General features: G+C 45.5%; 1 protein-coding gene across 1 annotated transcript; it reads right to left on the reverse strand.

Annotated features, from left to right (window-relative positions):
* Positions 1–42: 42 nt before the first annotated feature.
* On the reverse strand, positions 43–27,647 carry CA6 (carbonic anhydrase 6; the record flags this gene model as incomplete). The annotated part of the gene is given in 9 exon segments (XM_082461644.1): positions 43–7,749; positions 8,418–8,480; positions 8,483–8,540; positions 11,171–11,328; positions 14,585–14,654; positions 18,571–18,663; positions 19,310–19,458; positions 25,222–25,401; positions 27,569–27,647. Coding segments are annotated over 9 exon segments (951 nt in total). The 3' UTR covers positions 43–7,648.
* Positions 27,648–27,861: the final 214 nt, after the last annotated feature.

Below are 27,861 nucleotides of genomic sequence, written 5' to 3' on the forward strand. Positions count from 1 at the left end.
GTATTGTCAGATCCCAATCTGGGGGTGTGAAATGGCATCTCATTAAGGTTTTCATTTTTATTGCCTTAATTACTAGTGAGATTGAGTCTCTTCATGTATTTATGGATCCTTCCCATTTTCTCTCTCTGTAAATTGTCAGTTCATCCCCTTTTCTGATTTGCTCTGGGGTTGCTGGTCCTTTTCTTATTGATTTTTAGGATTTCTTTATACAGTCTGGATTCATTCATTCAGCACATTTTCATTGAGCACCTTTATGCACCAGATACTCCTCTGAAGTCCTTGGAGTTCATTGTCACGGAGCTTATATCTTCTTGGTGAATACACGTTCTTCTATCCTCTGAATTTCCTGAAAACTGCTTGTTATAGTTAAAGCCTTAATTACATCCAAGTTCAAAAAAAAATTCCCTTTGCCACTGGTCCTTATGGGCAGTGCTGGGGACTCCAAGAAGCCCAGAATGCCAGCTTGTTCCACGTCAAGTGGCGTTAACCTTGCTCAGTGTCCTTAAATCCATGGTATGAAAACCCCATCAACCTTCCATCTGCTGGCGTTAGGGACCAGTGATGATCAGCTCTTGGGCCCATTTGTTCATTCAGTTGCAAGATGATTCCTTCTGAACTTAATAGATGGAACTGCTCCAGGAAGAGTTTCCTTTCACTGCGTGCAGTGGGTTGGATGGCGGCCCCCCAAGAAAGATATGTCCATCTAGAAACTGTAGATGTGAACTTATTGGAAAAAAGGATCTTCACGGATGTAATTAAGTGAAGGGTTTTGAGATGAGATTGTCCTGGATTATTGAGGTGGGCCCTAAATCCAATGACGAGTGTAATAAGAGAAAGACAGAGGGACACAGACACAGAGACGAGGAGGAGGTGAGGTGAAGACAGAGGCAGAGACTGGAGGGATGCAGCCACAAGCCAAGGAACCCCTGAAGCCACCAGGAGCCGGAAGAGGCAGGAAGGGTTCTCTCCTGGAGGCTTTGGGAGGAGCATGGCCCCGTCCACACCTTGATTTCAGATTTATAGCTTCCAGAACTATGAAAAAAATACATTTCTGCTCTTTTAAGCCATGCAGTTTGTGGTCATTTGCTATAGCAGCCACAGGAAGCAAAAACAACCAACTATGAGACTACTGTACTCTGAAATACAATTTGGACAGGAAAGGCAGGACAAATACTTGAGTCTCCCCCTCTATTTGCCGATTTACAGAATAATAAGTGGTTTCCCTGGCAACCTCCAAAATTGGCCAATGAGTTTTATTCTATTATTATTATTATTTTTAAATTTATTTTTGGCTGTGTTGGTTCTTCGTTGCTGTGCGCGGGCTTTCTCTAGTTGTGGCGAGCAGGGGCTACTCTTTTTTGCGGCGTGCGGGCTTCTCATTGCGGTGGCTTCTCTTGTTGCAGAGCACAGGCTCTAGGCGCGTGGGCTTCAGTAATTGCAGCACGTGGGCTCAGTAGTTCTGGTGCACGGGCTTAGTTACTCCGCAGCATGTGGGATCTTCCCAGACCAGAGATCGAACCCGTGTCCCCTGCATTGGCAAGCAGATTCTTAACCACTGTGCCACCAGGGAAGTCCTGGCCAATGAGTTTTCCTTCATTCTTTTTTTAGCAGCATTATGAGTTCATGTCTTTCTATATATATGCTGTGTTTCAATCGATTGCAGTTATTCTTCTTTTTCTGATATTATTCTTTTTGATGCTTAAGTTGTCCCAGGAGCCGCTTCAAGACAGTCCCTGTTCAATATACGCAAAGCAATCAATGTGATACACCATATTAACAAATTGAAGAATAAAAACCATATGATCATCTCAATAGATGCAGAAAAAGCTTTTGACAAAATTCAACACCCATTTATTATAAAAACTCTCCAGAAAGTGGGCATAGAGGGAACCTACCTCAACATAATAAAGGCCATATACGACAAACCCACAGCAAACATCATTCTCAATGGTGAAAAACTGAAAGCATTTCCTCTAAGATCAGGAACAAGACAAGGATGTCCACTCTCACCACTATTATTCAACATAGTTTTGGAAGTCCTAGCCATGGCAATCAGAGAAGAAAAAGAAATAAAAGGAATACAAATTGGAAAAGAAGAAGTAAAACTGTCACTGTTTGCAGATGACATGATACTATACATAGAAAATCCTAAAAATGCCACCAGAAAACTACTAGAGCTAATCAATGAATTTGGTAAAGTTGCAGGATACAAAGTTAATGCACAGAAATCTCTTGCATTCCTATACACTAATGATGAAAAATCTGAAAGAGAAATTAAGGAAACACTCCCATTTACCACTGCAACAAAAAGAATAAAATACCTAGGAATAAACCTACCTAGGGAGACAAAAGACCTGTATGCAGAAAACTATAAGACACTGATGAAAGAAATTAAAGATGATACCAACAGATGGAGAGATATACCATGTTCTTGCATTGGAAGAATCAATATTGTGAAAATGACTATACTACCCAAAGCAATCTACAGATTCAGCGCAATCCCTATCAAATTACCAATGGCATTTTTTACGGAACTAGAACAAAAAAATCTTAAAATTTGTATGGAGACACAAAAGACCCCGAACAGCCAAAACAGTCTTGAGGGAAAAAAACGGAGCTGGAGGAATCAGACACCCTGACTTCAGACTATACTACAAAGCTACATTTATCAAGACAATATGGTACTGGCACAAAAACAGAAACATAGATCAATGGAACAAGATAGAAAGCCCAGAGATAAACCCACGCTCCTATGGTCAACTAATCTATGACAAAGGAGGCAAGGATATACAATGGAGAAAACACAGTCTCTTCAAAAAGTGGTGCTGGGAAAACTGGACAGCTACATATAAAAGAATGAAATTAGAACACTCCCTAACACCATACACAAAAATAAACTCAAAATGGATTAGAGACCTAAATGTTAAGACCGGACACTATAAAACTCTTAGAGGAAAACATAGGAAGAACACTCTTTGACGTAAATCACAGCAAGATCTTTTTTGATCCACCTCCTAGAGTAATGGAAATAAAAACAAAAATAAACAAATGGGACCTAATGAAACTTAAAAGCTTTTGCACAGCAAAGGAAACCATAAACAAGACGAAAAGACAACCCTCAGAATGGGAGAAAATATTTGCAAATGAACCAACAGACAAAGGATTAAACTCCAAAATATATAAACAGCTCATGCAGCTCAATATTAAAAAAACAAACAACCCAATCCAAAAATGGGCAGAAGACCTAAATAGACATTTCTCCAAAGAAGACGTACAAATGGCCAAGAAGCACATGAAAAGCTGCTCAACATCACTAATTATTAGAGAAATGCAAATCAAAACTACAATGAGGTATCACCTCACTCCTGTTAGAATGGGCATCATCAGAAAATCTACAAACGACAAATGCTGGAGAGGGTGTGGAGAAAAGGGAACCCTCTTGCACTGTTGGTGGGAATGTAAATTGATACAGCCACTATGGAGAACAGTTTGGAGGTTCCTTAAAAAACTAAAAATAGAATTACCATATGATCCAGCAATCCCACTACTGGGCATATACCCAGAGAAAACCATAATTCAAAAAGATACATCACCCCACTGTTCATTGCAGCACTATTTATAATAGCCAGGTCATGGAAGCAACCTAAATGCCCATTGACAGACGAATGGATAAAGAAGCTGTGGTACATATATACAATGGAATATTACTCAACCATAAAAAGGAACGAAATTGAGTCATTTGTTGAGACGTGGATGGATCTAGAGACTGTTATACAGAGTCAAGTAAGTCAGAAAGAGAAAAACAAATGTCGTATATTAACGCATGTATGTAGAACCTAGAAAAATGGTACAGATGAACCGGTTTGCAGGGCAGAAGTTGAGACACAGATGTAGAGAACAAATGTATGGACACCAAGGGGGAAAGCCACGGGAGGGTGGGGATGGTGGTGTGCTGAATTGGGCGATTGGGATTGACATGTATACACTGATGTGTATAAAATTGATGACTAATAAGAACCTGCTGTATAAAAAAATAAATAAAATAAAATTCAAAAACTAAAAAAAAAAAGACAGTCCCTGTGTCTTCTGGGCATGACCCCAGTAGACTTAGGTAGATTTCTTGTTTTCTGGCCTAAAAAGATTTCCCAGGTTCATCTGGTATATCCTTGCCCCTGATCTGGAATCAGCCATTTCTCCAAGGAACCCTGGTTCCTGATAGTGGGAAATAACATTGAGAGACCACTGTCTGGATATAAAGGTGTTCATTGCTATGGAGTTACTGTTGTTTCTACACCTGAGTGCACAAAGCTAGGAAATACCTGCTTTTTTTTCTGGCCGCGCGGCACAGTGTGTGGGATCCTAGTTCCCTGACCAGGGATGGAACCCTCACCCCCTGCAATGGCAGCATGGAGTCTCAACCACTGGACCACCAGGGAAGTCCCAATATGTGCTTTTAGAAAGAGAAAAATATTTTATAAATTATACTATTTCCAATTCAAATCTACAAATACAGGGGTTTTACTTAGCTTTTTATTTTTGAATTTTTGAATTTTATTTTATTTATTTTTTTATACAGCAGGTTCTTATTTTTACTTAGCTTTTTAAATTTTATATTTGGATCTCTATGTTCCTATGCTGAAAATCATGCTACTAAAGACATAAACATAATTATTTATGTGTATATAGTAACATATTATAGTAATTACACACACGCACATCCGTTCTTCTCGTGCCTAGAATTAAACCCCGCTAGATATGATAGTAAAAATAGTGTGTTTAAGGAAAAACTCTTCTCTCTGTGTTTATGCTACCAACTCAGTGTATGATTGTTCAGTCATTTTACTGTGTTTTTACATTTTAAGTTAACTGAAGTTTTAGGGATTTTAAAAATCATTTAATTTTATAACTATGTAAAACCCAGGATTACAAAGTTAAAACTACCAAAAAGGGTGCATCCAGAAAAGTCCATTTTCCAGCCCATCCTACACCCTTTCCCGTGCCCACCAACCCCCTGCTTAGGTAACCATTGTAATTAATTTTGGTTCCTTTTTCCCTTTTTTCAACCTTTATCCAAAAATGTAAAAAATGTTTAAAATGTGTAGTCCTGAGCTTCAGATGCTGAACTACAACCTCATAGGCAAGTGGGGAGAGAGGGTCAGGGTAGAAGTTCAGAGTTCCTCCCACTCCTATACCACACTCCCGGTGTGGTACAGGATTAGAACACCAGGGCCCTATGGAGAACGGGACCCCCTCTCTCCCAGCACCAGACCAAGACCCCACCCACCCCACCGCTACCCTTCCTCTTCAATGGAGAAGACACAAAATTCTTGAAACTTGTACAGGAACCTGGTGCATGGTGCACGTGGCAGGCAGCTAGCTAACCAGGGAGGGTCAGTGCTTCCCCCCTGCTTCCTGGCAGGCAGGACGGGGCACTACTCAGCTTCTTCCTCCTCACCTCTTCTTCGCTCTCTTCCTCAGAAAGGTCATTGCTTATGGTAACAATTTGGTGCCGCCCAGTGGTCCGCACAGGGCCAGAACCTGACTTCAGGTGAAAGGTTACAGGTGGTTGGAACAGGAAGTCATCCAAACTGAGCATGGGTTGGCAGGACAACTTGAGGTTGGCCACAGCGACTGGGATCTCCTGGTGGTCGTGGTTCCAGGCCACGACTTCTACCACCTTACACTCATGTTTGGTCCCCTCGGTGAGGCAGAGCATGGTCAAAGCCAGCACGTGGCCGCATCACCCTCTTCCTCTACCTTGAAGGTGAAAGAGTGGGTGTGGCCGCAGAGATCGCAGCCGGCGATTCACGCGCCCACCTCTCAGGAACTCCTTTTTCCCTTTTCAAGCACAAACAGGCTTGTGTAGCCCTGTTTTTCTGTGTATTCATTGACTTGTTTATAGTATCTCTCAACCCTCAGGAACGTAAGTAAGTCCTTGGCTGTCTTGTTCACTGCTTCATCTCCGATGCACCACAGACTCAGTTCTGGTCGAAAGCATGACTCTTATCATGTCGTCATGTCATCCCCTGCAGAAAACCCTGCAACCGCTGCCCATCCCCCACAGGGTAAAATCCAAAGCCTTTAGTGGCACAGAAAGCATTAGTGATGGATGCCTGACCTCGCCCAGCCACATCCTCACTTTCCCTGCCAGCTCCCTTGAACCTGGTCCTCTGGCCACACTAGACTACTCTCACCATCCTTACGTGCTCCCCCACTGGCTGCGGTGCCCCACTGACTCACCAGATGAACTCCTCAGCCTTACAAACCTCCACCAAGCCCCAGCCCCTCCGTGGAGTTTTTAAGCAGTTGTTCTCGCCATGAGAGGGTGATTGGTTATGTAAACGTCTGTCCTGCTCACGGACCAGAGCTCCAAGTGTAGGAACCGTCCCTCCCCCTCTCTACACCCCAGTACTTAGCATGATGTCTGCAGGTGCTTGACAAAGCTTGTTGAGTAAATGAAAGGGACAACTTCTGTAGTTAAAAGAACTTGGATACAAAAGACTTGGGCAAATCCCGACTTTATCGTCTACCACCTGGGCGATCTTGGGTTAGTCACCTGGCCTTTCTGCAACTTGATTTCTTTTTCCAGAAACTGGGGATAATGCAACTTCGTTGAGGATTGCCTGGAGGGGTCAATGAAGTCAGATGTGAAAGTGCTTTGGATACGACGAATAACGACATGGAAGAACAAAGGTAGTAATGAGAGCAGATAAAGGGATTCAGAAGAATGAGGGTGAGCTCAGTCGGAGATGAGGGAGAAGCTGAAGATGGACAAGGAAGGTCCTCCATGAAGAGGATGGTAACTGGCCAGTAAAGGTTCACAGCCATTCTGCGGGCTGCTCCCCAGGCTTGTCTTATTTACCCAAAACCACAGCCCTAAAAGGTAATTTTATTATCCCATGTGACTAGTAATGGCAGAACTAGCACTTGAACCCAGGACTAGTGACAGCAGACACCATTGGACCAGCAAGGACACGATCTCAGGGAAGCCCTTACCCCTCCCCCCAGCCCGCACCCCCGCCTCCTCTCCCGGGAGTCCGCCTCCTCCCTCTTCTGTCTCTCTTTGACTCACTGGGCAAGATCACTGCTCCAAACGTCTCCACCCACACGTTCCTAATGTAAGAGGAAAGCACCAAGTCCTAACCGCTGGACCGCCAGGGAATTCCCAGGTCTCTTTCCTTTTTCTTAATCTTTGTCCTGGAAATCCCTCCCACCTTGATTTCTACCCCATCACCTGGGTCCCTCAGCATAGAGCAAAGAAGGGATACTTGAAGTGGAGGGATATTTGAAGTGGTACAAAGGCACAGAAAAGAGAAAATTTTTAAGTAACAAATTTCCAAAGTTATTTTATTTCATCTAAATGCTACAGGGATGTTTGGCCTGATTTGTAATTTAGACACATCAATGTGCATGATTCGAGAGGAGGATAGTTAGGTCTCCATCTCCTTTAAATTTCTATTCCAATCAATTCCCATTGGTGTTGTCTAACTCAAATGCCTTCTCATATATTTAAGCCATCTCACTTCCTTTCACGGGTGATGGTTTCTCCTGTTTTAATCATAAGTTAAACAGGTGCCTCAGTGGGAATGGTGTGATCCAGACATACAGGGCTTCTTGGAGACAAGGCAGGGCTCACTCTTCAAGGTCATTACCCTTGTCTTTTTCTCTTTGCTTTCTTCTGTTCAATAAACCTTCTCAAGTACTCAAGATTACTGTCAATATTGTTTAGATAAAACTGGAGCTCAGAGCCTATGAAAAGAAGAGTTAATAGGAAAAGTTCAGAACTTTGGAGGTCCTCATGCCTACTTCCAGCACCCTGGTGTCTGCAGTTTGATCCCCAAGAAAAGGTAGTAGACAATTGTGGGCTAGTTAACCCCACCTTGAGGGAATTTATAGGAGGAGCTGTGGCTGGGTTTGTAATAGAGACCAAGATAGAAGTGTGAAATATTTGAGTTGGACTTGATAAGATTAACTTGAGCCGAAACTGTTATGGGAGTATCTGGATGTTGCTTGATGTCTTGCTTCTCCTACTGTCTCTGGCCAAGACTAGGTGGGTAATAAATCATGTAGCTGCTCGTCGTCCCCTCTGTTCTACTCACTGGTACCACTGCCTGGACTGGGAAAACGGGTCATCCCCTTTGCCCTGTACAGCCCTGAGCCTCCTGCTGTTTAAATAACTCTCCTTCCTTTACTATTTTTTTTTTAGGCCATGCCGTGTGGCATGAGAGATCTTTGTTCCCCGACCAGGGATTGAACCCATGCCCCCTGCATTGGGAGCATGGAGTCTTAACCACTGGACAACCAGGGAAGTCCCTTTTCCTTTCCTTACTATTGCCAGAAGAGATGGGTCCACCCAGAGAAGGAGGAAAACAGGAAATTATAATTGCAAAGAACAAACAAGAGTTGATCTCACTCACGCTGATTAGGTTGAGACATGAAGTTGGCTCCTACCACTCTGTTGTTCAGGGGCTGGGTCCCACGTAATCATTGTGGATGGTCTTGTTCTGGTGATTCAGTAAGGAATTCTCCAGCTTCCAAACCTGCAGGCAACATGAAGGGAATTATGGAGAGGAGAGGCACTGGGTGAGTTTTTAAATTTAGCTAGCAACTGAACTAGAGCTTGGATTTATATAACCCTGATAAAGCGGTTGTGAGAAGATCTCAATTCCAGAAGTGGTCTGGGTGCTATGTGCCAGGCCATTCATCCACCCATTCATTCCTCCAACAATCTCTTTTAGTCTTTTTCTATGAGTATTTAGTCAATAGTAGAAAGGAGAGAAAGAAGTAAACAGAGACATACCAAGCAGCAAGCTCAATTTTTGTTTTTTCTGAAAATGTCTGTATTTTGTCTACATTATTTTTTGTTTAACATTTATTTATTTATTTATTTGGTTGCTCCAGGTCTTAGTTGCGGCAGGCAGGCTCCTTAGTTGTGGCTCACTCACTCCTTAGTTGTGGCTTGCCAGCTCCTTAGTTGCAGCACATGCAATCCTTAGTTGCAGTAGGCAGGCTCCTTAGTTGCAGCACATGGGTTCCTTACTTGTGGCTCACCAGCTTCTTAGTTGCGGTTCACTGGCTACTTAGTTCCAGCTCGTGGGCTCCTTAGTTGTGGCTCACTGGCTCCTTAGTTGCAGCATGTGCGCTCCTTAGTCGCAGCAAGAGGGCTCCTTAGTTGCACCTCGCAGGCTCCTTGGTTGCAGGTCACCGGCTCCTTAGTTGCAGCATGTGTGCTCCTTAGTCGCAGCAAGAGGGCTCCTTAGTTGCACCTTGCAGGCTCCTTGGTTGCAGGTCACTGGCTCCTTACTTGCAGCATGTGCGTTCCTTAGTTGCAGCAGGTGGGCTCCTTAGTTGCGGTTCACTGGCTCCTTAGTTGTGGCTCGCCGGCTCCTTAGTTGTGGCTCGTGGGCTCCTTAGTTGCGGCTCACTGGCTCCTTAGTTGCAGCACGTGAACTCTCAGTTACGGCATGCATGTGGGATCTAGTTCCTTGACCAGGGATCGAACCCAGGCCCCCTGCATTGGGAGTGCAGAGTCTTATCCACTGCGCCAGCAGGGAAGTCCCTTGTCTATGTTCTTGAGAGACATTTTTGCTGCCTGTACAACTCTAGGTTAGCTATTCATTTCTCTCAGTTCTTTGAAAATATGGTTCCACTGCTTTCTGACTTTCATTGTTGCTGTGTTGCACCTACTCTTGGTCTATAGTATTTCTTTCATGAAAATCTGTCTTTTCTCTCTGGTTGATTTTTAAATCTTCTCTTTGTCTTTGATAATTTGTGGTTTCACTGTGATGGTTTAGTGTGGGCTTCTTTTTGTTTTCATTGACTCGTTGGGCTTCCTTCATATATGACATGGTGTCTTTCAATTCTCTGGAAAATTGTCAGCCAACATTTCTCAAATATCCCTCTTCTCTATGCTACCTCTCTTCTCCCTCTAAATTTCAGCCAGACATTTGTTGGACCTTTCTAGTATATTCTCTATATCTCTTTACTTCTTTTTCATATTTCCATCTCTTTTTCTCTTTGTGCTGCATTTTACATAATTTTGTCAGCTCTGTCTTCCAGTTTACTAATTCTTTCTTGAACTGTGTCTAACATGTTATTAAACCCATTTGTTGGGTTGTTAATTTCATTACTATCTTTTCATTTCTAGAAATTAACAACCCATTTGGTTTTTTTTCTTCTTCAAGTTTACTTGGTCATTTTTATACTTTGTTCTTTCCTCATATTTAAAACTCCTATACATATTAAACATATTAAATATGTTTTATTTTACATATTATGCATTCTTTATGCATATTAAACATATTTCATATTAATTTACTGATAATTACTATATCTGAAATCTTTGTAGTTCTATTTCTGCTGACACTCATTCATAGTGCCTTTTTCCTGATATTTTGTGATTTTTTAAAAATTGAGCTCATTTCAGGTAACTTTATTTGTGTAAATTCTTATAGATCTGGATGTAACATACACTTTTCCTGAGATAATTGACATTGGCTTTTGTTAGGTATCTAGGGGCACTTCCAACCTGGTTGGCAATGTTTTTTGTGTGGTTATAAGAATAGGGGTCTTTCCACCTTTTCCTGGAATAGGGAAATGGAAAGTTTAAAAAAAGAAATATTTGTTTCTGAGGAAGAACATCACCCAGAAGGAAATGTCAGCTTTGTTTTGAAACCTCAGTAACGTGTGTCCTTTATTTAACTCAACAAATATTTATTATGTACCCATGTTATGCTGAAGGACAAAAGACAACTGATATAGCTCTTCCCCTCAAAGGGCTACAGGCATTTTACGTGGTAAAAGGCTAAATATGAAGCTATCCTTCTCGCATGAAGTCATTTATGAAGTAATGTATTACTTGTGCCTGGCGAGAGCAGCACTCAGTAAATATTTGCCTTCACTGTGCAACTCTTGTCCTATGACTTGGACCACGTCCCAGTTTTTTTGTTGCATCAGCTATAGGTTTCTTGGATTCCCTGATGCCCGTTTGCCCGTTTCTGCCACAACGCTAGTAAGATCACCCCATAGCAATAGAGGTGAGGCACTGCAGCCCTGTACGTGGAAAACACTGTAGGAGCCCAGGTAGCAGCACTAGGTGAGATTTGGGGAGCACTTTTGTTAACCAGGCCGTTGAAAGGAGAGACTTGGATAAAGTGATTCTACACACTACCTGCGTCCTGGAGAGCTTGACAGTATCTGCCAGCACAAACCAGTGGACGTTCTCAGTACAGGGAGGAGTGGTGAGTGACCCCCAGTAGCTGTAGTAATAGTGGAGGTTCCCAGGTAGCATGTCCTGAACGTCAGGGCCCCTCAGAACTGCGCTTTGTCCTAAAAGAGGGGACAAAAAGGAATGTTAGGGACCACTGCTGCCCCTTGCAAGGACAGCTCTGGCTCAGATCTCACCATCTTTAAATCTCCTGATTTAAGCAGGGGGACATAGAACCTGGTCATTGGGAAACATCCCCCAGTGTGCTGCTTCCAGGGAAGGGTTAAGAGCAAAGACTTTGGGCAGAAACCCACTCGAATACCTCCTCCTGGCTGAGTGGCCCTGGCGGGGTCTGTAGAAAGGGGACACCCAGGAGCATTGCTGTGAGGGTAAAGGGGAATGTGTTTATGAAGTGCCAGCATTGGACCCGCACATAGGAAAGTGGTCATGAGTGTAGCCGTCACCATCGTCATTGTTAGGCAGAGGATACATTTTATGATAAATGAAAGAAATTATGACTCCTAGGGGCTTTTGGGTAAGTGCTCTCAAAGAAAGAACAAAATTCCTTGAGTTGTGCTCATTTATAAATGAAGGGGAGGGATAGAGATTAGAAAGGCAGAATCAGAACTAAGCGGGAGTCCAGGTGCAGGCGTCAGGTCACGAGCGCTTCCTGCCATGCCCATTGGGAACCAAGCTCAGCCACAGGTGACGTGTAGGGAGGGGGCCATCCACAGGGCATCTGAAGCCTCCACAGTACCCACATTTATCGCCGCATCTGTAGAATTCCTCTTTTGTTCATGTCAGTGACGCTGAGTCCCTGAACTCAGCAAGAGACTATCAAAGCAACACGGAGTCGAGTTGACTTTTGCTTCACCTTCCCTGAGTGCTTTTGCATTTTTTAATGGCAAAGAGGATATCATTTTGTTATATACATAAACAGGTTTCTTTAACCAAGGCTGTGAAGTGTAGTAGTGCATAATCCCATGAATAAGTAAAAGATTTCTAAGTTTTGTTTTTATTGGATAGATTTCAAGATATAACCTTCTAAAGGACTCTATTGCATAGATTTTGTTTCATAACTCCAATACGTTCAAGTGAGTGAAGAATTCCAGAACATGGTGGAGCCACTGTGGAAAATAATATGGTGGTTCCTTAAAAAATTAAACATAGAATTACCATATGATCCAGAAATTCCACTTCTGGGAATATACCCCAAAGAATTGGAAGCAGGGAGGTAAAAACAACAGGGCCCACTGATGGTTTGGGTGTGGCAGGGCAGGGTGGGGAATGAAAAGAGGAAAGTCCAGAGAAATTTTGGGATTTTTTGCTTAAACAAGGGGATAGATGGGGATGCTGTTTGCTGAAATGGGAAAGTCGGTTTAGGGACAAGCCTGGAAAGGGACGGGAATAAGTTATGCTTTGGCCATGTTGCGTTCTAGATCCATATGGCAACATCAACTAAACAGTTGGGTGAAGGAATCCAGAGTTCAGAGAGAGGCCAGCGTTGTGGGCACTATTGATCAGCAGTGGAATTTATTGAATTGGAGAAGGAAATATATCAGGATCAGTTCGTAGAAATAGAATATCTGAGGTCAGTGAATTCAAGGAAACTCCTTAGTTATACCACAGGCCTGTGGTGTCTCCTGCTGGCTTTGTTCATGGTCAGTAGATTAACTAGACAGTTCTTGCCTCGACTTTGCCTCACCTGTCCTGCCTGATGCTGATGTTGCCTGGAGGACCAGATAGAGATTTTTGGAGTCCACAGCCTAAAGATGACAATTCAGGCCATGGGACTAAAGAGGAGGTCACCGAGAGATGTCAGAGTCCTGGCACCCTCGGACATTAAGGCAGGAGCCAGGAAGAGAGAGCAAGAGAATAGTGCTGGGGGCGGGGGCGGGGTTTGGCCAGAACGCAAGCCGCGTGTAATGCATCACTGTTTGGAGGTGGAGTAAGAGAAGAGGAGAAAAGTGCCCAGGAGATCTGACAACCGGGGTGACCTTGAAGGCTTAGGCTGAGTGAGAAAAGAGAACAGGACAGTAGACAACTCATTCAAGGGGAGATGAGAATGGGGTGGAGGCTGAGGGAGTGATGGGGTCGAGAGACGGGGTTTGTGTTTTGAAATGGAAGAAATGAGAGCACTGTGATGTGTGTTGAGTGGAGTGACCAGGTGAAGGGGGAGATGCAGGAGAGAGGGGAGACGGGCAGGAGAAAAGGCCCTGAGAATGCGGGCGTCGGTGCCCACACGGAAGGTTGGTCCTGGACCAGAGCAGGGACCTCTCATCCAGTGTAACAGAGGAGGGGACATGGAGTTTGGTCAGGCGCAGGCAGGTTAAGATGAGTGAGTTTCTGACTACCTTCGCCCTGGAGTGGGAGGCCAGGCATCGTCTCCAAGGGAGAAGCTGGGGCCAGAGAGGAGGGGCTTTGGGAGAGAGGAGAAAATATGATGCAGTAATTTTGGAGAGGGGAAAAGCAAATGCCCAGAGTAGTATTTCAGGATTTCTGAGCAGTGTTAGTACTTGTGTATATTTGTAGCTGTGAATGAAGTTAGAAGTCTGTGTGCTTCTCTCCAGCTACATTCAGCCATTTGGCTACAGGCTGTGAGTAAGTGGGAGTTAGTCTGGGGCTTTGCCAGGTGAGCTTGTGGAGGGATGGAGGGCATTTGAGTGGGTGTGTCAGAAGTGTGGCCTGTGGAATCCAAGCTAGGTAAAGAGAGATGAGAGGCATGAGGCGTGACTAGTAGTGAGAACGTGGAGGTCCATGGATTGGAGGTCAGCAGATTGCTGGAGGGGGTGAGGACTGAGGTCAGGGACCTGGAGTCTGGGAGATGTGGCCAAAGTGGGATGCACAGAACCAAGGCTGCAACAGACCTGGTTACTGCTCAAGGTCAAGGGTTGACCATGGGAGTGGGCAGACACTCTGACAAGAACCCTGCCTTCTGGCGTCAGAGATAAGGGAGACCAGCCCTGTGTCTGTGTGTACAGGCACCGTGACAAGAGGCTTCACTCTTGAGATTCTTCTCCGCTTGAAGCCAAGGAGGCCATCTCTCTTTAGGGACCAGGATCATCACTTCCAGCTGGGGCCAGAGGTGAGAGTCGCTTAAATGAAGGTATCCCTCATTAGTGGAACTCTGGCCATCCAGAAGTTCCAACCGTGGCAATTGACAGGTAAAATTTATGAATGGGTTTCTCAGAGGTGTGCACAGCCTGAGCCAACCTTGGGAATTGTTGGAACCAGAGACCTTGCACACGGAGGGGAGCGTCCCCTGGCAGGCTTATCTGCCACCCTCTCCACCAGCAACACTCTTCCCTGCTCCCCTGCCCCCCATCACACTCACGCTCATTCCTCTGCCCTCGTGCAGCCGCTGTTGGTTTCCCTTACCTGGATACCTGATGCTCTTCAAGAGAGAAATGAAGTTGCTGTAGTAAGCATTTTCAGCATTATCCTTGACCTGCAAGAGAAACACAGAGCAGTTCACCTAATGGAGAAGGGCCGTCCATCCAGTACCATCCCCTCTAATCCAGCTCTTTTGTACACTGGCTGATTGGGCAGAGCCGCGAGGGCAAGGAGGCAGCCCACCCGTGCCCCACTTGTGCCGGGGGAGCCCACATCTGGCTGTTCTTTGCCACCAAGTGCCTGGGCTCACCAGTCTCTTCCAGAAAGACAAGATCTGAAGCATTTTGGCAGCCTCCAGGAAAAAGAGCTTCTTGGTGGTGACTGGTGATGTCCTCAAGGATGGCCAAAAGTCACTGTCAAGATATCCCCAGTGACCCTGCTTTGGGCAATGTCAGCCACAGTCAGATTCACTGTGTTTTTTCATTTGTTTGTTTTTGTTTTTTTGGCCATGCGGCATGCTGGATCTTAGTTCCCTGACCAGGGATCGAACCCATGCCCCCTGTATTGGAAGCGTGGAGTCCTGGACCGCCAGGAAAGTCCCCAGATTCATGGTGATGCGGGGGCTTGCTCTGAAGTGCTCCCTTCTTCATCCTCAGGACTTTTGACTGAGTGAAGGAAAGCCAAATGTCCAAGGCAAAACTGCTCCAATTCTGACCACCGCCATCCTTTATTTATTGTATGAGTGTTGACTTTTTAGAAGTCAGAGTAGTTGCTTTCTGTGAAAAAGGTCTATGGACAATGGTTCTTTTCAGTCCGCGATGCTGATCCATTCTTTCACTGGCTATAAATTAAGACTTTCTTGGATTTCTGATTGCCATTTATTTGTTTTCTAAACGTCTCATCTTTTTTTGTTCCTCTGTTCTACCTTTTGTGTTAAACAAACACTTTTAGCATACCATTTAACCATGTTAAGTTATTAGTGGTTGCTCTAGTGACTACAACATACAACTTATCACAATCTATAGCAGGTAAATACTAAATTAATTCTAGTAAAATATAGCAACTTTGTTCCAACATAGCTCTATTTCTTCCTCATTTTTTCTTCTATTTTTGTCATACATTGTAAAGCTAATACTACAGGGGTATTATTATTGCTTTAAACAATCTTATGGGTTTTTTAAAAAAAGAAATTAAAAGAAGACAAGAATATGTATATATGTGTATATATATATATGTGTGTATGTATGTGTATGTGTGTGTGTGTGTATATATATATATATATATATGACTATATATATATAGTCTTCTATATTCACCTACATATTTACCATTTCTGGCAGTCTTCATCTCTTTCTGTGGATTTGAATTGCTGTCTGGTGTGATGTCCTTTCAGCCAGAAGGATTTCCTTTAATTTTTCGTGTAAGACAGATCTGTTAACAATTATCTCAGTTTTTGTTTAACTGGGAATGTCTTTATTTTGCCGCATTTCTGAAGATTGGTTGGTTGGACATAGGAATCCTGATTGTCAGTCATTCCACTGCCTTCTGATGCCTTGCTTCTAATGAGAAGTCAGCCATTAATGCACTGTCAGCCCCCTCTATATAATGAACCCTTTTCCTCTTGTCAATTTTGACAGTTTGATTTTGATGTGTCTAGGTGTTTATCAGATGTGGAGTTTGTTGAGTTTCCTGGATTGGTAAATTATTGTTTTTTCATCAAATTTGGGAAAATTTGGCCATTGTTTCCTCAACATTTTTTTCTGCCACTTTCTCTCTCTGCTCTCCTTCTGGGACCCCCATTACATATATGTTGGGATGCATGATCTTGTCCCCATGAGTCTCTAAGGCTCTGCTCATTTTTCTTCTAGCTTTTTCCTTTGTTCTTCAGATTCAATAATTTATTTAATCTGTCTTCAAATGCACTGATTGTTTCTTCAGCTGCCTCAAATCTGCTTTGAGCCCATGTAGTGAATTTTTCATCTTTTTATGATACTTTTCAACTCTAGACTTTCCATTTGGTGCATTTTTATAGTTTCTGTTTCTTTAGTGAGATCCTTTTTGAATCATTGTCATCATATTTTCCTTTAATTCTTTGAACATAGTTCCTTTTCATGCTTTGAACATATTTATGATAGTTGTTGAAAGTACTGTCTGCTAGGGAAATCCCTGGTGGTCCAGTGGTTAGGACTCCATGCTTTCACTGCCAAGGGCCAGGGTTTGATCCCTGATCAGGGAACTAAGATTCCACAAGCCACGTGGAGCAGCCAAAAAATAAAATAATAATAATAATAATAGGGCTTCCCTTGTGGCGCAGTGGTTAAGAATCCACCTGCCAATGCAGGGGACACGGGTTCAAGCCCTGGTCCGGGAAGACCCCACATGCTGCAGAGCAACTAAGCCCGTGTGCCACAACTACTGAGCCTGCGCTCTGGAGCCCGCGAGCCACAACTACTGAGCCCACGTGCCACAGCTACTGAAGCCTGCGCGCCTAGAGCCCGTGCTCCGCAACTAGGGAAGCCACCACAATGAGAAGCCCACGCACCGCAAAGAAGAGTAGCCCCCGCTCGCCACTAGAGAAAGCCCGCATGCAGCAATGAAGACCCAACACAGCCAAAGATAAATAAATAAAATAATAAATAAATTTATTTTTTTTTTAAAAAATAATAATAATAATAAAGAAAGTACTGTCTGCTAAATCACTCTTGGTCTACTCAGAGTCAGTTTATATTGACTGTTTTTTTTTTCTCCTAAATATGGATCACATTTTCCTATTTCTTTGCATGCCCAACTTTTTCCTTGATAACTGGACATTTTAGATAATACATGGCAGCAAATCTGAATTCTGATTTTTAAAAATTGTCCTGAGGGGTTTTTGTTGTTTTCATGTGACTGTTCAGTGACTTGCCTGGACTCCTTCTGCAGGATATGTCTCACAGCAGTGTATAGCAGCTGATGAACCTGCTTAGGTCTTAAGTCTTATTTTTATTTTTCAGCCTGGGGCCATCTAGGGTCAACATAGTCTTGTGGCCAATGATTTTTGCAGAGGTTGTGCTCAAACCCCGTGAGCCCAAGATTTGCACCCTCTGCGGATGGATCTGTATGTGGGTTGAGAAGCACATTCAAAGATCAGCCAGTTACCAAGTCAGCCTCAGCCTTTACTTTCCATCAGGGTTTCTTGGGAAGCTTATACAGCCTTTCTGTGGCTCATCTCCCAGTTAAATTTCTGATTGGTCTGCCATTTGCCACTCACCTCAACTAGGACTGCAATCTCAGACTATCAAACCTGCAAGTTTTCCGTTTTCTGTCTTTTCGGTTGTTTGCTACTTTTACCAGCAGTGCCCCCTGGGCATGGGTTTTCAACTTCTACTCCAAATCAAATTAGTCCCCTGTATCAGGCAGTGAAGCTTTTGGTTTTCCTGTCCATGCTGCCCCGGTAAAACTACCTTGCTGACTACGTTAGGGGAAGGGGATGGGAACAGCCCCAGGCAAGATGTCCACAAACTCCCATTGTTCTTACTCAAAATTCTAGCCATTTATCATAAATAAATGCCTCACCTTGTTATTTGTCTTTGGTCCATTTCCAGAGCACTGATATGTTTGTTTTTGACAATTTTATCCAATATAAAACTTGTTTGGGGGTGATTGGATTCACTGACCACTTCTTGCTACCTAGACATAAATCCCACCCTCCAGACTTCCTGAGAAATGCAGAGATGTTGGCTTTGTCTAGGGGGTTGCAGGCTTCCTCTTGCCCTCAGAGCAGTTTATGTCCAGTGAACCCTTCCGCGATCCCAGCTCTTTTAAGTCAGCTCGTCCAAGTTATGCAACGTCCTTGAGGTTGGTGACACAGAAGGAACGCAGTAACTGTGAGCAAGGACTGGAAAAAGGGTAGGTCTTTCATTGGGTGAGTGTTTCCAAGAATTGTGAGCTCAGGAACAGATGAGGAGGGACCAGTAGGAAGACCCTTTGTCTACACTTAACCCCTTGTTTTGACACCAATTTCTAACTTTGCATGTGGCGTTTCAGCCTACCTCAACGAGGGCTGCCAGCACAGCCAAACCATCCGGTGCTTTCTGAGCCTTAGCGTAGCTCTTGTATTTAGAATTGTAATGAACGACGTGAATCTGTGGAAGCAAGAAAGTGTAAGTCAAGGGCAGTTCCTGTAAACCTCAAGTGCTTCAGGTTTTCAGGGAAGGAGGAAAATAACAAAAGATGCTCCGTCCCACACCTCAGCTGACCCACATAAACACCTCTGACCACCGTCTCCCTCCCTCTGGGCTACAAGATCTATCAAGACCAGAAGGTTCTCCAAGAATGCAAAGAGTGTGAGTGGGATTCTGGGGAGATGGCAATTCACCTTCCCCCCGGCAGACAAGCTGGCAGAGTCCAAGGGATCATATGAGGCCACTGGGTTCTCCCGAGGTCTCCCTAGCGTGGGCATGTGCCCCCTTACCCCAGGAGACCACTGTAGACCTGTGGTCATCCTAAGTAAGAGGGGGACCCAGCAAATCTACCACAAAGAAATCCAGTTGAAACTAAAGAGGGCTTGCCCCACTCTGTGGGCTGTAAACTCCTGCGTTGGGGTGACTTCTGTGAGGGCAGGGACCCTGCCCGAACCCCCAGCACATAGCAGTGACCAGTGAATTGTAAATGAATGAAAAATAAACTCAACCTCAGGGTGACTTGACTCACCACTGCACAAAGTCTTTTTGGCTGTTTTAATAAGAAAAGTGACTATGGGGTTTGAAAGAAAGAGGATCCTCAGGGTACCTCGATCACATATCTGATCCCATCAATGGTGTGCTCGGAACCGCTGATCTCCAAGGAGGCGCCACCCCAGTGGAAGTGCATCTGCTGGGCTGCGTACTGGGTGCCATCGGCAGCCGTCACGCGCATGGTGGGGGGCAGGCTGATCTGTACTGGAAGAGAAGACGAGGGGCAGGGAGTGTGCAGATGGGCGTGGATGGGTCAGGCCTACAGGTGAGGCAGCTTCCCCGGTCACCTGCCCACTCCTGGGGCAAGCTGGTACTATAGACAGGCCTAGACTGCCATGAGCAGGGTGACCAACAGAGAGGGGGCACCTGGCACATGGGGAAGGATGGGGACCAGGTACTGAGTAAGCTGGGCTGGACAGGCACTTGTCCCAGGGCACGCACCTTCCCACCCAGGACCAGAAGGTCAGGGGCAGGACCACCAAGTGGCAGGTCCAGCTTGTTAGCCCTAACGAAGGGGGGAGCCCTGAAAAAACAGGGCTAATGAGTGTGGAAATCAGAATTCCACTCTCCACCTCTGACCAATTTTGGAATTTGCCCACAGGGTAGGGATAGGAAGTGGGGCCTCTTGGGACTATTTTGATTACTTTACTACCCAGCGTGAGTACTCTGTAAGGTCAAGTTGAAGTCATTATCTTCTCTATGATGTGGTTAAAATCTTCATCCCATATCGACTTCTAGAACTAGACCAACTAACAACCCATCCCACTTCATAGAAAGTAGCATCTCTGCGGGGCTTCAGTACTTTTATTTTATGGACAAGGAAGCCAACCCGGGGAGGTAGAAAGATTTGCAGAGTCACTCAGTTCATTGGTCAGGGCAGAGCTGGGCCAGAACTGGGCCTGGACGGGACATCACCATTATAGGCTTCAACTTGTCTTCAGAAGACAAAAGACCACATTCTGCGGCAAGTCAGGGAACACACAGACTCCTGGCTTGGGATTGAATTTGATGTGATCATCAACAGATGCTTTCAAACGTTAGGTTCTTGCCGATGGGAAAATGGATCACTCTTCCAGCTTCCTTTTGCCTTGTGCCCCACAGACTTTCTACAGGGAGGTTACTTTGGTGAGACAGCTGCCTTGTTCATTCCACTGGCTTAGGTCTTAGAGAAATCTCTATATTTTGGGATGACCCAGGCAAAAGGGAGACATGGAGAGTGACCCCAGAAAATGACCAAGAAAAATATCTATGAGGGTATAATTTAGGACTTGAAAAGGGACAGTCAGCGTCTCTCCTGATAACAAAGTTTTTCTATTTAAAGTCATCGAAGATGGTTATAAACAAGTAGATTTTCTTAAAGAGCAAATAGTAGGTATTTGATATCTGTCAAATGACCCCCTTCGTCCCTTCCAAATTATCTAAAGCAGCAGGAAGCTGTGATGAAATTCATAATGTATGTATTCATAATGCCAGAAGGCAGAAATCCAGCCTCAAAGATTTTTACATGCCCTTTGGCAGAACAGGTGCTTGGTATTTAGTGCTTAAACTGTAGCTGGCCTCAAAAATCACTGCTCACATGAGAAAAATGGAAGAGCTTTTCAAAGGAGATGTGCAGTCATCTGTTCCCAGAGATTGGAGAGCTGAGGAGAGTTAGTACCACAGGAGCAATAACAGAGATCCAGACAAGCGTGTTTCCCTTGAAACGCAATTCCCTGCAGACAGAATGTCTCAATTCTCAAGCTGTATCAATAGGATCGCACAGGCCAGACTGAAAAATGGCAGCAATTCTGGGCTTATCACTGTGCTTTTGAAAAGGTGAGGCCAAATATCTGTCCTCCCAAAAATCAATTTGCTGAACCTTCCAGATTCTGAAAAAAAATTGATTTAACTTCCAGAACTTACTCCCCTTTGTTTGAAACTAATTTAACCAAGTTCTTATCAGACCAGAGAAAAAACACATGATCTGAGCATTTTCTGTGCTCAAGAAACAACGGCAAAGTGTCAAGGCTACAAAAGACTGAGGAACTGACCACGATTGGAGAAGACTAAGGAGATATGATGACAAAAGGCAATGTGTGATCCTGGATTAGATGCTGGACCAGGATAAGGACATTATGGGCAAGTGATGAGATGCAAATGAGGTCTAGAGTGTAGTTCATCACGTGGTATCAACGCAGTCCAGTTATAAGATATTAAAATTAGGGGAAGTGGGAGAAGGGTATTTGGGAACTCTCTGTACTATTTCTGCAATTTTTCTAGCCTAAAACTATTTCAAAATAAAAGTATAAAAACACAAAGACAGAACCAGTCTTGCTCCTGCAACTTTCAAAGATCAAAACCTGCTCAGGGGACTTCCCTGGTGGTCCAGTGGTTAAGAATCTGCCTTCCAATGCAGGGGATGTGGGTTTGATCCCTGGTCAGGGAACTAAGATCTCACACGCTGCGGAGCAACTAAGCCTACGTGCCACAACTACTGAGCCTGTGCGCTCTGGAGCCCGCGAGCCACAACTAGAGAGAAGCCCGGGTGCCTCAACGAAGAGCCCGCACGCCGTAACTAAGACCTGACGCAGCCAAAAAAAAAAAAAAAAACAACCTACTCAGAATCCTGCATTGCTCATGGAGCCTATTTGGGGATTTATCGTTTCGTGCACAAGTCTTTTCGCCTCAAATGCATTAATCTATGTCAGGCTCTGTGCCAGGTACCAGGATAGAAGGATGAATGAGAGATCATCCCTCCTTTCAATGAGCCCAATAAATGGAGTGGCTGATAGTACCTATTAAGAGAGCAGTGTTGCCCTTCCCCTTGAACACTACAGGCCCAGTACTTCCAGCCTTTAAGCTTTTCTGGAGCCTATGCATATGTGTTTCGGGGAATTAAAAAAAAAAAAAAAATCAATCTATCAGTACTGGTCCACCAACTGTCCCTTGTTTACAACAAAATAGAGAAATTGAAAATAAGCTTTAGGGCTTCCCTGGTGGCACAGTGGTTAAGAATCCCTGCAGGGGACACGGGTTCGAGCCCTGGACCAGGAAGATCCCACATGCCACAGAGCAACTAAGCCCGTGCACCACAACTACTGAGCCTGCGCTCTAGAACCCGTGAGCCACAACTACTGAAGCCCACACACCTAGAGCCTGTGCTCTGCAACAAGAGAAGCCACCGCAATGAGAAGCCTACGCACCGCAAAAAAGAGTAATCCCCGCTCACCTCGATTAGAGAAAGCCCGCGCAGCAACGAAGACCCAATGGAGCTAAAAAAAAAAATTAATTTAAAAAAAGTAGAATTTGAAATTAAAAGCACAGTACGATTTACATTAGCACCTCCCCCCCAAAATTAAATAATTAGGTATAAATCTAACACATTACATATAAGATCTATACGAGGAAAACTGAAAAACTCTGATGAAAGAAATCACAGAATACCTAAATAAATGGAGAGAGATTCCATATTCCTGGATAGGAAGACTCACTATTGCCAAGATGTCAGTTCTTCTCAATTTGACCTAGAGATTCAATGTGATCCCAATCAAAATCCCAGCAGGTTATTTTGTGGATATCAACAAACTAACTCTGAAGTTTACATGGAGAAGCAAAAGACCCAAAATAGCTGACACAATGTTTAAGGAGGGTAACAAAGTTGGAGGACTGATGCTACCCATCTTAAAGACTTACTATAAAGCTACAGTAGGGACTTCCCTGGCGGTCCAGTGATTAGGACTCCGCGCTTCCCCTCCAGGGGGCACGGGTTCCATTGGGAACTAAGATCTCACAAGCCACATGGTGTGGCCAAAAAAAAAAGCTACAGTAATCAAGGCAGTGTGGTCTTGGTGGGAGAATACACAAATAGATCAGTGGAACAGAATAGAAAGCCCAGAAAGAGACCCCCATAAATATATCCAACTGATCCTTGACAAAAGAGCAAAGATTATCAATGGAGCAAAGAGAGTCTCTTCAACAAATGGTGCTGGAACAACTGGACATCCACAGGCCAAAAAATGAACCTAGACACAGACCTTACACCCTTCACCAAAATTAACTCAAAGTGGATCACAGACCTAAATGTAAAGTGCAAAAATATAAAATTCCTCGAAGATAACATAGGAGAAAACCTAGACGACTTTGAGTATGGTGATGCCTTTTTAGATACAACACCAAAGACACAATCCATGAAAGAAAGAATCGATAAGCTGGACTTAATTAAAATTTAAAACTTCTGTCCCGCAAAAAAGAATATCAAAAGAATGAGAAAACCAGCCACAGACTGGGAGAAAATATTTGTATAAGACACATCTGATAAAGAACTGCTATCCAAAATATACAATGAATCCTTAAAATTCAACAATAAGAAAACAAATAACCCAGAGACCATAACAGACACCTCTCCAAAGAAGATGTACAGATGGCAAATATGAAAAGATGCTCCACAGCATAGTTCATCAGGGAAATACAAATTAAACCAACAATGAGGTGCTACCACACACCTAATAGAATGGCCAAGATCTAGAATACTGACAGCACCAAATGCTGGCAAGGTTGTGGAGGAACAGGAACTCTCATTCATTGCTGGTGGGAATGCAAAATGGTGCAGCCACTTTGGAAGAGAGTTGGGCAGTTTCTTACAAAACTAAACATACTCTTACCATATGATCCAGCAATCACACCCCTTGGTATTTACCCAAACGAGCAGAAAACTTATGTTCACACCAAAATCTACACACTGGTGTTCATTGATGTTTATAGCAGCTTTATTCATAATTGCTGAACCTTGGAAGCAGCCACAAGGTCCTTCAGTAAGTGAATGAATAAATAAACTGTGGTGCATCCAGACAATGGAATATTATCCAATGCTAAAAAGAAATGAGCTATCAAGTCATGAAAAGACACGGAGGAACCGTAAATGCATATTACTGAGTGAAAGAAGCCAATCTGAAAAGGCGATACACTTCTGCCAACCTGCTGGTAGCTTCAGAGAGTAACTTTGGAAACAGGAACTTGATATGGATGATAAAATGAGGCTTTCACGAACTATGTGTGGAGTTCAGTGATCCAAATCACAGCTCTCTGAGGGCCACTACCTTCACCAGCCCCATCAAGGGCAAATGGTTTTATGTTCTTAATAGTGCAAAAAGGAAATCTGAGTCCTATGACCCACCCCCCCACATACACCTATGCGAATGGACAGTAAACTGTCCCAGCCCAGGTGGGAGTGGAGAGGGAAGTTTCCAAGGAGGCCATGACCGAGGAATCAGACATCCGGGGTCTGGATCCAGCTCGGCCACTAGAAACTACATGACCATAAGTCCCTCGGCCTCCCAAAGCCTCTGGTTTCAGCTTAAAAAATGCCCCCCCCCCCCGGGCTTGTCATGAGGCTCAGAGGAGACAAGCCCACTTGAAAAAAATCAGAAGGGTGTCTGCAAACGTTAAGCAGGATTTTATGGTTGTCCAGTCTAGGTTTCTGAAATGGAGGCCCCCAAAACCCAGCTTTTCCTGTCTGACCTTCACACATAGAAAATATGGCAGATCAGACCTGGGCACAGATCAACAGAACAGACAGTGGGTCCTGTGGCTTCTCGGTGTTGCCTCTCTGTCCGCTGAATTTCCTGCTGGTTGGGTCAGAGTGAGCTCAGAGAGAGGCCAGTGCAGGATGAAGAGGCCTGTGCAGGATGAAGAGGCCAGTGCAGGATGAAGAGGCCCGTGCAGGATGAAGGGGCCAGTGCAGGATGAAGGGGCCAGTGCAGGATGAAGAGGCCAGTGCAGGATGAAGGGGCCAGTGGGGAACCGAGTCTACAGACGGATGCTGCCCAAGCAGGGACAAAGTGCCAGGACTCAACACCGGTCTACCCCGAGCCTGAGGCCTGCAGCCCCCCGGCCACACTCTGGATCTCTGCGCATACAGCTCCTGGCAGCCCTGCCTGCCTGCCTCCCCCCGATGCCCGCCCGGGACGGGAGCCTGTCGCCCACCCTTACCTGTGTGGCCATTGTTGATCATAGGGAACGCCCCGTGCTGGACCTCGTAGCCGGACAGGTTCAGAGCCCTCAGGGAAGGGTTGTACCACACTTTCTTCCTGTGCAGGTCGATGGGCGACTGTCTCTTCCGCCCGCAGTCGGGGTACACCCTCGGCCAGTGTGCGTCATCCAGCAACCCCTCTGACAGGGGGTCACAGTGCAAGGGGCTCCCTGTGGGCACCTCACTCAGGGCCAGAGCCTGCAGCTCACAGCTGGGCCTGCCCAACAGGAGGCCTGCAGAGGCCACAGTCAAGACCAGAAGTCTGCCTTCTAGAAAGCAGGGCTGGGCCTCCAGAAGGAGGCGGGAGGGGCATCTAAATCAGCTCCACGGACCCTGGTGTCTGGGGGGCTTTGGGGCTGGTTCGTAACTTTCCTGTTGCACCCACTGGCCCTGAGAACATGCCTTCGTGTTTTGAAAGCAATGAATGTCTTTAATACATAGCTTTGGCTTTTCCTTTGCATGACTGTCGGCTGATAAATGTACTCGAGGGCTACTTGGGCTTGGCATCCCTGTGTTACTTTCAGGGCCTTTTCCTCACTTCCTCTGAATGGCAGTTTCTCTTTTCCAGCCCCCAACAATACCACGGCCCACTCCACGCCCTAGGCCCTATGGCAGGACCTCCCCACGTCCTTTCTTGACCCCTCCCTTTTAACTGGTTCCCAGTATGGTAAAGACCGCCTGGGTGCCTACACTTATGGATTCAGGACCAGAAAGGAAGCATAGGGTTCAAGGATGACCTAGAATGATTAGTTGAAAAAATATCAAAATAAGGAAATTTATCTTTTTTAAGATAGTTACTAATCACAGAAGAGAGGAGAGAGGGTGATAAAAGCAAGTCATTATAATGGGTGGCTCGGCCTCCAAACAACTGTGGGTCCTGGTCTCATCCATTTGCAGTAGGGAATCCAGCTCTCTTTCCCCCTTAGGGGACAACGTCATCCATAGCTTGTTTTGAGGAAGATGTTTGTACTTAGGCCTCTCACAGCTTCTCGGTTCAATAAAAAGTCAATTCTTCTTTTCTCTGTACCTCTCTTCACTGTTTAATAATACAAACCAATTTGTAGACAATTCTTTCCTAGGGGCAGGTGCCAGGAGCAAGGCCAGACGTCTTGAGCACAGCCCCTTCATGGATCAAAAGGTTTTTTACCAGCCTTGGTGTTTCTCAGGTATCCCCACCAGGCATTCGCAGCAGCTGCCCGAGTTCTCCTGGGCCCCGTCTCAGAGGCTGTGCTGAGCTGGGAGGACAGACTCCGCTGTTGGAATCCTCTCTCTTCCTTACCCTCGAACCACTCCCAGTACCAATGGGCCTGACCGAGCAGAGGCCCCGGGGTCTCGTGGCACTGGGCCGGGTGGGGGAATCCTCTGGTCCAGACAGAGCAGTTGGTCAGAGTCAGCTGTCCCGCGCTCTGAAGCTGGGCTTCTTGAGCCTCGCCACAGTGCTTCTAACTCCGCTGCCCTTGACTTAGAGGACACACATCCACCCTGGGAGGACGCTTCACTCTGTGTCTGCGGCCAGGGCAGACCGTGCAGACAGCAGGCTCTAAACCCTGCTTGGCCCTGGACCCTGCATCAGCCAGCGGCCACGAGCATCCTCTCCGGCCCCACGCCTCCGTCCAGGACAGAGAAGAGGAGGGCCAGCCAGGCGCTCTCCCCCCTGCCACCCAGAAGGGGCGTTTCGTGTCTGAACCCCACTGTCTTCCTCTCTTTGGTCCACACGTGGGCCGGGACCTGTGCTAAATGCCAAGGTTTTCCACTTCACGTCCTATAAGCGGGGTTCTGGATGTGAGACTGGGATCTCAGCAGGGCCACAGCGACCAAGAGAGGCCAGCCTGGAGGCCATGCAATGGTCACTGGGTTCTCGGCACGTCGAGACGCTCTGGATAAACCGTGTATCATGAAATTTCCTGGAAGAAAGCTCTTGCAGACCCCACACACCCTCGGTGGGGCTGCAGGGAGCCCCCTGCAACTGCTTTATTTTCTGTCTACACAGACCAAGAGAGCAAATGGCTTTGCCCTTGGAAGCACTAACGCGGGCTCTCGAGCCAGCTTCTGGGGCAGAAAAGCAGAAACCCTGCGGGTGACTCAGGGATCCAGGAATGGGGAGAGTTCTGCCCTCCTCTCCTTAGCCGAGGTCTAAGTTCAGTATGGTCTTGCCCCAGCCCGAGACCTTGAGACCCCAGCAAGCACCGTACACAATCATCGTTCATGGTCGCCCCGAAAGGCCAGGCTTCGTCCTCAAGAAGGGGGTGCCCCCTTCCTTGACGTGATGGCAGAAAGGGGGCATGCAGCCCTTGGGGTGGGCCTTACCTGAGTAGGTCCACTCGGCCCCGTGCTGGGCCTGGGCTCCCAGCAGGAGCAGGGACAGCAGGGTGACCAGAGCCGTCATGACGCTGTGGGTCTGGAATCAGGGCCGATTCTGGGGAAGCTCTTCTTTTAAAAGCTCAGAAACTGTAAATAACAATTTACCAAGTCTGGTCAGCTGATCCACACTTTGCTGCACCCACTGAAAAACAGCACGGCCTTCTCACCGGCTTCACTCAGCCAGGTGGGGTGCACCTGTCTCATCACCTCTGGCGTCAGCTGTGATGTGTCCACTTAGC

The sequence above is a fragment of the Balaenoptera physalus genome (assembly GCF_965194825.1).
Source record: "Balaenoptera physalus genome assembly, chromosome: 1".
Lineage (NCBI taxonomy): Eukaryota > Metazoa > Chordata > Mammalia > Artiodactyla > Balaenopteridae > Balaenoptera > Balaenoptera physalus.